Source organism: Anolis carolinensis, chromosome 3 (genome assembly GCF_035594765.1).
Source record: "Anolis carolinensis isolate JA03-04 chromosome 3, rAnoCar3.1.pri, whole genome shotgun sequence".
NCBI classification, from domain to species: domain Eukaryota; kingdom Metazoa; phylum Chordata; class Lepidosauria; order Squamata; family Dactyloidae; genus Anolis; species Anolis carolinensis.
In genome coordinates, this window is record NC_085843.1 from 265,746,712 (window position 1) to 265,759,130 (window position 12,419).

The 12,419-nt window shown below is 36.4% G+C and overlaps 1 protein-coding gene across 1 annotated transcript in view; it reads right to left on the reverse strand.

Annotated features, from left to right (window-relative positions):
• The window catches only part of si (sucrase-isomaltase), a 166,008-nt gene extending 155,558 nt beyond the window's left edge, over positions 1-10,450 (reverse strand). Inside the window, exons 1-3 of the mRNA XM_062976725.1 lie at positions 10,258-10,450; positions 5,443-5,560; positions 2,188-2,261 (exon numbers count right to left, since the gene is read on the reverse strand). Coding sequence (XP_062832795.1) covers positions 2,188-2,261; positions 5,443-5,560 — 192 coding nt within the window. The 5' untranslated portion in view covers positions 10,258-10,450. The remainder of the gene's footprint in view (positions 1-2,187; positions 2,262-5,442; positions 5,561-10,257) is intronic.
• Positions 10,451-12,419: the final 1,969 nt, after the last annotated feature.

The window sequence follows — 12,419 nt, forward strand, 5'->3', positions numbered from 1 at the left end:
ATTCATCCCTGCACACACCCTTGTAAAACAAATTAACACATATCAGTTTTATCAAAAGTGAAGAGAAGGAACCAAAAGTGCCCAATAGCATATTAGTATTCATAATAATCAATGACACCCACACTATGATGATAATAGTTCTCATAAAAACGATAAGAGGGAGGAAAGGTCAAAGCTCAAGTACAGTTAATTTCACTAATAACTGCATTAATAGTTGATGAAGGCAAATATTACTAGATGGAGGGCATTTGCTGCTGAGAAAAAACTCTTATCCGGGGTTAAAAGTAACCGCTCCCGAATTTTCACCTATATAAATAAATGATAGAGAACACTAATTGCTTTCTGGTTTGTTTAGCTGAGCAGAGGTCAATAGCAATTCCAAGTGTGAGAGTAGGTGAAGGACAGTGAACTAAACAAACCCATGCATTTGACATAGTTCTTGGACCTTACCTGCCTACATGTTCACTAAATATCTTCAGCCATGGTCCACTGGGTGACCTGCACCACTACAAGCCCCATTCTATGCTAACTATATACATATGATATATCCTGTTATGATTTGTGTGTGTGTGAAGCCCCTTCTACACTGCTATATAATTCAGATTATTAAAGCAGATAATCCACATTATCTGCTTTGAACTGGATTATATGAGTCTATAGTGTCATATAATCCAGTGCAAAGCAGATCATCTAGATTTTATATGGCAGTGTACAAGGGGAGAGAAAAAGAGACAGAAACAGAGCAATAGAAACAGTTCACCCACACATGTAGATGCACTGAGGCCCAAATAAGAGAAGGAAAAGAAAAATATACCATGCAATATCCCTCTGGTTTAGTGTGTATTTGCTTCTCCACACAACAGTGCTAAGGTTGGCATTACTCCAAATAAAGGGGAGGACACTTAATCATGTCAGATGAAAGAAAACCAGTGAAATTCACTTATATCTCTCAACTCACAAAAAATGCAACTCTGCCCATACTGTGAAAGTTACAATTAAACAATGATAGCATTTATTATGTTTATCTTCCATTGTTTTCTTTTTCCTATCATGCAGTTCCACATGAGATTCCTAGGTAGCCTCCCATCCATGTACTCATCAGGTTCAAATGTCCTTAGCTTCACCAAAGTAACTACCTCTGGTGATACTTTGGGAACAAATGCATGCTTGCACGTTAAAATGATGGACATAGCATCACTGTGTGAATTATTATTATTGTTAATAATAATAATAATAATAATAATAATAATAATAATAATAATAATAATAATATTATCCCGTCTTCTCTCTCCATACAGAGACTCAAGCCAGCTTACAATTAAATGTATTAAAATACAACTTAAAATATACAATATAAAAATATTAAAACAGTATTAAACGTCATTAATATTAAAACAATTCAGATTTAATCCACAAAAACATTTTAAAAACCACAGTAGCCCCTGATTTTTTAAATCTTCTTCTTTAAAAGCCAGCCTGAATAAAAGGTTTTAGCCTGCTGCTGTAAGGACAGCAGGGAGCGGGCCATTCTAACTTCCCTGGGCAGGAAGTTCCAAAGTCGAGAGGCAGACACCAAGAAGGAAGGCCTGTTCTCTCGTTCTCACCAACTGAGCTTAAGATGGAGGTAGGATCAAGAAAAGATCTCAGGGCCGAGGCAGGTTCATACAAGGGGGTGTAGTCAGCCTAATAGCCTGGACCTGAACCATCTAGGGCTTTAAAAGTCATAACCAGCACTTCAAATTTTGTCCAGAAACAGACTGGAGCTTCAACCGGGGGGGGGGGGGGGGTTGTCCACTCCCTGTAAGAAGCCCCAGTGAGCAATCTGGCTGCAGCTCTTTGGGCCAGATTTCCGAGCACTGTTCAGAGGCAATCACACATATAGCGCATTAGAGTAATCCAGATGGGATGTAACTAAGGAATGGACTACCATTGTCAGGTCTTGCTTCTCAAGGAACGGGCGCAGTTGGCACCCAAGTTTTAATTGTGCAAAGGTCCTCCTGGCCACCATGGATTCCTGGACCTCCAGGTTCAGCGCTGAGTCCAGGAGGACCCCCAAACTGCAGACCTGTGTCTTCAAGGACAGTGTGACCCCATCCAGCACAGGCTGGATCCCTATTCTATTTCCTGATCTTACCTATAAGTGTTTAATTATTAGTGACTTTAATCATATGTGATTTTTTTTCATACCTTTGTTGCCACTTGATCTGGAATACAGTCTATTCGGTCAGAGAATTCTACAGCTGGACATGTTGGTGAAAAGTCTATGAGAAAACAAGTAATTACATCAACTGAAGGCCAAAGTATTATTACTATTAGTCCCACAACTACTATTAGGACTTAGAATATTAACAACTATATGAAGAATAAAAACAGCAGTACTATATATTTGAAACACAATAACATGGCCCTTTGTTGTTACACATGAAAAAAATTATATCAAATTCTTGTAACTGCCTCTGCAAAACAATGTTCACATCAAGAATTCATTTTAATAAATTTCAGGCAATGAGCTAGAACAAACTTTAATTATGTTGTGATGAACAGCCATATCTTTAAATGGTTGCAAGCTCTAGGCAGACTCAGAGCATGTAGCAGAAATGACAAATTGAGAACCCATGAACGTTAGCTGATATTCTACATATAAACGGTATGTAGAAACTATAGTTTATGCCTAGAAATTGGGGTTTGTGATTTTCCAATGCCTTCTCCTCTTTTTGACTATCTACAAAAAGCTAAGGATTCGGGCAATTGATAGATCCAACAAAAATGAATTTCTACACATCTGACTATCTGGGAATCTGCCTGGACAAATTCAGAGTTGACCAATAATAATTTGTTCCTAGTCAACCAGAAAATGTTGTGTCTCAGCAGTGGATCAGAACTCAAGGCAGTCTAATTATTTTGCAACTTATGCACAGAAAATCAAAAGTGCCTCTCTCGTCCCTGACAGTAAAAATAGAAATGTTATAAATCCAATGACCAAGAAGTGGTTGAATGACACCCAAATTCATCAGGTACCTGAAATGGACACCTCACTCTTCCTAAAGCTCGGGCCAATAACTGAAAATTGGTTTTAGTAATACATTTTTGGCATCATATCCCTTATTGTTCCACATGCTACTCTTATGAAGATTCTTGTACTTATAGTTGGAACATTGTGTCATATATGGAAACAGTTGTTTCTTTTAGCTGACTAATTGATTGAGGGAGTTTGGAAAAATTACTTTCCTTGAATTTCTTGTAGCCGTGAGATTCCATGACTTCAGTACAAGAAGATATATTTTCCAAGTTCAAATGACTGAATTATAAATTTGATATTAGCTTTAAGACTACAAATTAGTTATAAAAATGTAATAAGTAGAGAACATGATTTTAATTAATCTCAATTTTTATATCTGTTCTTTTGGTTTTGTTCAGCAAAGCACAGTAACCTAAATTTTAACATTTCTATGTTCTCACTACTAAGCCAATAGCTGAAAGCACAAATGTGTCACTTACTGTAAAAACAAACCCACTATTTTTAATAATTGCACAGTAACTAATTTTGCTTTTCTCTCCCTCAGAGCATTGAGGCTACACCAGCATGCTCTCATTTAAGAAACATTTTATAAAAACCCACTTATTTTACAATGATTCCCTAACAGCTCACTTTAGACAAATTGCTTGTATTTAAGACATTTTATTCACAGCAATGATATTTTTAAAAATAATAATTGAGTTCACTTGTTTTGCTTTCTTTTTCATTCCAACCGTTTTATGTGTGGACTGAATAGCATGTTTCAAAACTAAGCCATGTTTTGACTTAGTAAACTATGAAAGAAAATTATGGGACATTATATTTCCAAAGTGACGTGCTTGTTTGTTTTTTGTTCTTGTTTTTTAAAAAATCATATGGGCTGCAATAGAAGAGTGTTAAAAATATTAAGCAAAATGAGACAAATATTCCTATAAAAATCAGTGAAATGTAATATGGGGTTATAGAGTACAATAAATGCACCATTTTCAGAACTAAGTTAAAAATCAGGTTCAAGTTAATATACAATGCCAATAAGGTTTCATATAATATCTTTCACACTGCAAACACTAAAGGCAGGTAGAAGGTTCCATCACATGTGTTGTTATGAATGAACTAGCAGCCTACACTGGGAAAACAATCTTGTCATTATTCAGTTTAAACATATCACCTTATCACATTGAGAGTCGTGTTCAGAGCTCTTACCTCTTATCCCATTTTACTCACATGGTTCCAATTAAAAACAGGCAGGATAGGAACCATCAAAGTTTCCTGTCCTGTTTCATTGCCAAACAATCTTGTATTCTATGGGGTTTGATGCAGGACCATAGCATCCCATGGAAAGCAATGGTTTTACCCTGGATCACTGTCTCTTCTATCCTATGGGGTTTGGGGCAGAACAATTTTATCCCATGGAAAGAAGTGGCTTTAAAGAGGTGTCAGACTTCTTTAATATAAAAGGCTATGGGCAGGGCAAGGGATCTCTTGGTTTTTGGATATTGTTGTTTCTCCTGATTTTTTAAAAAAGTAATACTGACCATTTGAAGAATGTAAGATGAATGTATTGCCAGCGCTTAGGTTTCCACTTTCCACATGTGAGTGTGAGTGTGATGGAGAAGCAGACCTTGAAACTGATATAAGGTATCAGTCTCAAGTTCTGCCTCTCCATCACACTCTACTCTTAAAGGGACAGTCCGAGTGCATTGTAGACTGCAGAGTACATTGTAGACCTTTGCCAATATGCATAATAGACTCTAGAACAAGGGCTGCTGAAAAGTTCCCCAAGAGTATGGCTGGGTAGCAGGGGGCTAACTGACTTCCTGAGAGGGTCATTGATATCAGATATCACTTTCCCTTTTTAAAAAATCCTATAGCCTTTCAGTGTACTAATGAGCATCTCTGCAGGAAATGAAGGGAAAGCCCCCAGAATGTCAATGTAATCACCATCTTGGCTTCAGTTTCAAGTATGGCAATGTAATCACCTGCTCATTGAAATGGGTTCCTCTCAAACTGGTTCCAAGCTACATTATAGTGTCAGTGTAGACACACCCTACAAGATGAAAATTACTTGGGACACATCTACACTGACTATTTAATGCAAACCAGTATTGAAGAAAGTGGTTTCACTGTGTAGATGATTACATAGGAAACCTTGGAACCAGTTTGAGGCTGAGAAGAGCACTAATGTGCAGTAAGGGTTTTATTTTACATGCTTTAGTGGGTGTTTGTTGTCTAGATGCTGCACTTTGAAGGTGACTTCAAACTGCATTAAATTATTAGTGTAGATGGGGTTGATGTCAATTAACAAAGTGTAGTAGTCAAAATCTTATGAGAAACATCCTATAGAACAGAGATGCCTAAACTCTGTGAACATACTTCTTTTATTTAAGTGTTTTCCATATATAGCTCACTGAAACTTATGGTTTTACCTTTGAGACCAGAATGACCTGTTGCTAGAAGTCCAATCAAGGCACAAGCTACAATCACCACCAAAATGAAGAGAGTGATCAGAGTGACTTCTAATCCACTGAATTTCTTCTTACCCATCTAGACAGAGAGAGTAAAACAAGCAAATAAAAAATCATAAGAAGAAACATTCAGGTAAAATTTAATCTCATTGTCTTACAAACATGTGCTCTTTGAACCAAATAGTTAAAATATAACCATGTCATTTTAAGATTAAACAAAGTATTACGCTTTGTTCTTCATTTCTCCCCACAGGTGTAATAATAATAATAATAATAATAATAAGAAGAAGAAGAAGAAGAAGAAGAAGAAGAAGTTTGTAACAAGACTACAAACAGAGGCACAACTATGTGTCCCAAATGATTCATTGAAACTTATGCCTCAAGTACCACCTCCCAGCAGTAAAGAACTGGTGGGATCACAAACCTGCAAAAGTAATGGAAAATGAGCACGCAAAGATACTGTGGGACTTCCGAATCCAGACTGACAAAGTTCTGGAACACAACACACCAGACATCACAGTTGTGGAAAAGAAAAAGGGTTGGATCATTGATGTTGCCATGCCAGGTGACAACTGCATTGACGAAAAACAGTAGGAAAAACTCAGCCACTATCAGGACCTTAAGATTGAACTCTGGAAGAAACCAGTGCAGATGGTCCCAGTGGTGATCGGCACATTGGGTGCTGTGCCAAAAGATCTCAGCTGGCATTTGGAAACAATAGGCATTGACAAAATTACGATCTGCCAACTGCAAAAGGCCACCCTACTGGGATCTGCGTGTATCATCCGAAAATACATCACACAGTCCTAGACACTTGGGAAGTGTTCGACTTGTGATTTTGTGATACAAAATCCAGCATATCTATCTTGTTTGCTGTGTCCTGCAATAATAATAATAATAATAATAATAATAATAATAATAATAATAACAATAATAATAAACCTAACAACAACAATAATAAATCAGCACTGACAAAATTACCATCTGCCAGCTGCAGAAGGCCACCTTACTGGGATCTGCTCGCATTATTCACCAATACATCACACAGTCCTAGACACTTGGGAAGTATCCGACGTGTGATCCAATTCAACAGCCAGCAGAGTGTCTGCTGTGGACTCATCTTGTTGTGTTTCAAATAAATAATAATAATAATATTTTTTAACTTGCCCTTTCTCCCCATGAGGACTCAGGTCAGCTGGGTGTACTTCAGGTGTAGAAGTAATACTATTGATGGAAATAGCTGTAGCTATTTAAGCCATTTTGCAAATTCTACAAAATGACGTTCATAGGTATCTTTTTAAAAAGGAGGACACCTGTCTTGTGGATGGAGATCAATGCCTCCTGGATGAAAAACTTTGCACTTGTGAAAACAGAAATACTCCATAAAAGCATTTTGATTTATTAAGTTCCTGAAAAATATACAGTGCATTCATTTGTACAAGGAAACCAACAAGAATCTGGATTAAAATACACTGTAAATTTGATCTCTTAGCTTGTGATTTTTCAAGAAATAAATATAGCAGCTGCTCATCTTGGCAGAAATCCTTAGGGAGGCTGAATATTTAGTAAAGTTAGGAACGGTGCCCATCTTTGACAAATGCTGACTGTTGAAGTGTTAGGATTCCTCAGCCAACTGCTCAATCTTGTGTAAACAACGACATGGTACCATTAATGTTTAACTGCAACTCACAATAAAAATCATTTAAACCAATCTCTAGCATTTAGATCAATACACCAGTTGGGTTTCAATTTGTCACTGGGATAAAAACTTTTCACTAGATTGCCAAACTACAGTGGAAACAACCTTTTTGTTTGTTTGTATTGACAAAAAATCATTGTTGGGATAGTTAAATTTTAATTTTTTTAAAAATTGCTGAAGTGTTTTAATGTCTTTGCAATGATGTAAATGAACTCAAAAATACCTAGGTGAAAAATGAAGGTCAAGGTTTCTTACTCTATGTTCCTTCTCTAAATATAGATATCTGTGTTTTAGGAGACTGATGCAAATTAGTTGTTAAAAGGCTGATCAGGCGCACTCTCTAATAAGTCCCTTCCAATTAATCGGGACAGACTACTATGTGAGAGGCTAAAGAACTGCAACTTTGGAAAACATCAAGTTGTAAACAAATGAGTAGCACAAAGGCAATTAAAGTTTAAAGTTACATTTGAGAAGACACATCTTACCAAAATTCTCTCAGTGCCTTAGAATGAAATTGCATTGTAGAAATAATAGAATTTGACAGCACTTTCACTGCCATGTCTCCATGTTATGATATCATTGGAATTATAGATTTGCAAGGGCTTTCAACTTGTTTGCCAAAGAGTACTGGTACTTCACCTAACTACAAATCCCAGGATTTGAGCAATAGCATTGAGCTACATCAGTTAAAGTGGTGCAAACTCCAGTCACTGTACGCCTTTGTACTTGTGTAAATTTTCCTGTATAAACAATTGGACATTTTTTTCCACTGCAGGATGTTTAATGTGATTTTTCTTTTTGCATTTGATATCCAATATGGTCTTTCGGTTCAGTCATGAAATAGTGCATTTATGCTAAAGATTTACACACACACAATAAATGAGTAACAAAGAATGATATAAATATAGCATATAAAGCTAAATGTGTATCATGCTTTGTATTATAACTTCCTCCTTCATTCATAAAGGCTGATCATGTGTTCTACTGTCCAAAGAACTCTTCTTTACTAGAATATGTCTTCTAGGTGAAAGACTGTCCAGTGCATGTCAGTCTACAGGTGAAAAACACTAAATAGGAACAAGTGCCATGCATTAGCAGCAATACACAGCAGACAGAGCTTTACACTTAGCAGCATAGATAGTGCCCGACTTATCACAATTCATTCAGGTGAGATGTAATTTTACCTGTAAATTTGCATCTATAGCTTTTAAATTTACTTATGTAATTTCTACAAAATCTGTGTCCTCTTTTAAAGAGGGAATTATCTTTCTTGGCTCAATATATAATTACCTACCCTCCATTCATTCAAAGGAGGGGGGAGCTCCTTTAGAGTAGGAGATAATTATAAAGGAGTGATACATTTTGGTATTCCCTGTGTAAATGGAATTGCCAAATTTGTTGGCGAACAAGATTTATTGGCCAAGCTCTGCAGTTGTTGATGGTCCATTGCTAGCAACCTCTCTTTAATGAGGGTCTCAGTGAAAGTTAGCATATTCAAGGAGTCACTTTCATAGCCCATTTTTTTTTCTATCTTTGCTAGGACTGTTGTGCGCCATTTTGAGTGATGGAGTTCACTCAGCGTGAGTTGGGTCAGTGAGTTATTGGAGCTATGGAAGTGGATATGTAACCAAAATTTTATAATGGTTAACCAAATAGTGGCCTCTATAGAGTATTGTGCAGATTCTAAGCATAAAACTGCATATGGAACGCAGGTTGACAGTTTGGCAATTCCATTTACACAGGAAAACACAACCTATTATATTGCAGTGCTCACTAACCCCACATATGCTGGCTAGATTTAATTTTATGCCATCCCCACTCCATAGAGGAAGACTCAACGGCCTACCGAGCGACAAGAGGCTCTATTCCTGCAGCCCAGGACAGCTGGATTCCATCCCACATATTCTTCTGCACTGCCCGCTCTACCAGGAACTAAGATCAAGCTTGTTATTGCAAGTTCTAAATTTTATGAAACAACAAACAGATCCAGACAAAGTAATCATGCTATTAAACTCCCAAGATTTTAACTTTTGCCTCACACTGGCAAGCTTTCTGAATGAAGTCTGCAAATTGAATGTATGAGAAAAGTGAAGCTTTCTCTTGTATAATGTACACTGTATTTTACACAGCTTTGTTATATTTGCCAATTAAGGCTTATTGGACTGGACATTTTTGGTATTATCACCATTTTTATCCCAATTAATGGTACTCTTGTTGGAATATGAGTTCGCTTGATGTCAGACCCTCTTAATTCATCTGAAATTTGGCACCAGGTGGGTTCTTGTTAATCTCCAAGGCATGACAAAATCAGATGTGGTTTCAGTGCTACTGTTGTAATGGATCTCGCAACTACACCAGCAACTTCTCTCTTTGTTGTAACAATACATCTCACAATGCAGTCCCCCAAGGCCCAATAGGCTTCATATATATATATATGTGTGTGTGTGTGTGGGGGGGGGGGGGGGTTCTTAATAAAGCAGCCATATTTTAATGTTTCTGAATCAGCTTATAGAGCCTTGCATTCAACCATTTATAGAATTCCAGTGAGGATGTTACTGCATCACAAATAACTATGCTTAGGCTACACACCACTTATTAGATTATTTTCTGCTCTCATTACTAAAACGTATTACTTTTCATCAAAGAAATGTTGTCAAATTTTAGATTCATTCATGAGCCCTTCCTTTTATTCCATTTCTTCAGTATAGATGCAGAACCCAGTTCATAAACAAACATATTTTTGCAAGATATCTGCTTTTTAAAGATAGATAATATGTTACACTGCAAACTCAAAGTATAAGCTACAACTTTTTAAAGAGGATGAAACACAATAGATCAGTTAAGAGCCCAACTTTTTTCCCTGGAGGATCATTATTGAGAACTAAAAAGAAATTGCTCTCTCTCACACACACATGCACACACACGCACAAATTCAACAGCTATTTTAAAACATTAAATTAAGGCACTTCACAACTCTCTCTTGCATTCTGTGGTGGTTTGATTCACAGTAAAACATTTGCAGACTTGTTACTTAGACAACAGGTGAACTTAAGCAACGACTATGCATTAATAGATACCTCTATGCTTCCTTGATTTCATCCATATATCAGTACGAGGTAGATAGTCCCAGGAATAGTAGTGATGATTTACCTTGTTACCTCTGGCTATATGTACTGATTCATTCTCCTATCAGTTTATTACATTATACTTTAACTAGGCTATCAGTAGATGATGTACATATTCACAGTCATCTTGTTACAACCTGGGAATGGCTAGTTAATTAATAATATATTCCCCTCACATATCAGCTATGTGACATTTAGCACGTGGAAGAACAGAAAAAGTACAGGCATCATTTCTCTTTTTGCCACTCCTGAGCAGCAGATCAATGTAGTTTATTGCTTTCATTGGAAGTTCACGTGTTCTTATCTATTTTTCCATGCTCCTTAACCTCAATGTTATCAATTACATATGTTTCATAATGTTTGGGAAAAGATATTTAAAGTGAGTTCATGGTGTGGCTAATACAGTTTTAATATCACTAATATATAATTAATCTATTGTTGGATGGAATCATGTGTTCTTCTAGACTTTTTAAAATGTAGCTCCCAACATTCCTCACTATTGGTTATGTTAGGAATGGGCAGACCAACAGCATTTAGAGGGCTGTGTGATTCCCACTCCAATCCATTAGTTAGAGAAGTACTCTTATGGACTAATAGAGAAAGAATGAAGAAATGGGGAATAATGAACAATAATGCTATAAGACCCCCCCAATAAAATTAAGAAGTCTTTCTTTTCATTTAGCCAAAAATTAGTAAAAATGAAGGAAGAATTACACTTGTAGTTGAAAGATATCAAACATGATGGTATTTTATAGCTAATGTTACATAGACCTATAGTGTTGACAGAGACCACAAGGGTCACCACTATAGAATTCCATTCACAGGGCTGAAATGTCAAAATGCAATTAAATTATCATAAAATTAATAAAGCAGCAAATAAATGTCTAGCACACAGTTTTTCCTTTTAAAAAAATAGAGATTTGCTGGATAATAAAAAGGGTTTTGCCTACTTGAGGAAAGATAGTAAGGAAAGGAAACTCCAGTGTCTGGAACCAGATGATGAGAAGGACTTCTGCTGTCTTCTCATCAAATGTTGGTGGTAGGACAGAGAGAAGGAGTTTTACAGAAGATCTCAAACATAGGTCCTTTGAACAAGGAGAGGCACTGGGTCCCAGTCTACGATCAGGTACTTCACACACAATTGACATTTCTTTACAAATGTGCTACAACATTTTTATGGAGGCTATTTTGCTACATCTTCAGTGCTATTCTGAACTCAATTTTTAGGTCACCTCCTATTGGGAAAAAAGGTCATTTATAGTCCTAAAGTGGCCCAAGGCAGATCATTTCCTGTAGAAATCTCACATGCTGCAGCTTTATAGGTTTCAATTTTGCAAGATCTATGATGCCACAAGTAACATTTCTTATGTGGCATATTTTCTGCCATGCAAGAAATGATATGCAATTTGAATTCATTGCTTTGGGTACTAACTTCTAGAACAGCAGAAAACAAATTTATTTCATCTTCCACATGATAACTCTTTAAGTATTTAAACAGGACTGTGATATCACCTCTCAATCTTTTCCTCCCAAGCTAAACATACCCAACTCCCTCAAGCATTACTCATAAAACTCACTTCCCAGACCCTTATGATTGCTGTTGCCACAGTTCATCTGCAACCTTTTAAAAATCTGTTGTCATTATCACCCTGCATTATATCCCTCCCTCCACCCCCCACCTGAAAAACAGGAGTTAATATGACTTAAAATCAAAGTTAGTACAATTTAGTTTTAATAATACATTGTATTTTAATACAAAATCAATATTAAATTAAACTATTAGCAACACTTCAGACAATTTTAAATATTTTAATTTTAAATATTTAAAGCAGTTAAACATTGACCAAATGCAACAGTAATCACAATACGTAATTTCAGAAGTCTTTTTTCAAAAACATTATGTTCTTAAAAGACTGTCTAAATTGGAAAGTGCAATGTCCAGTCTATTACATTAATGTTGAAGCTATTGCAAACCCAAAAGATAGTTGGTTGTCTTCTGCTTAAACAATGCCAGGGATAGAAAGACCACTGCCTCTTAACATAATCTATATTACAGTGTTGAGCAGCTCCTGCTTTTAGGACATTTCTCCTAATGTTAATCTAAAACCTACTTC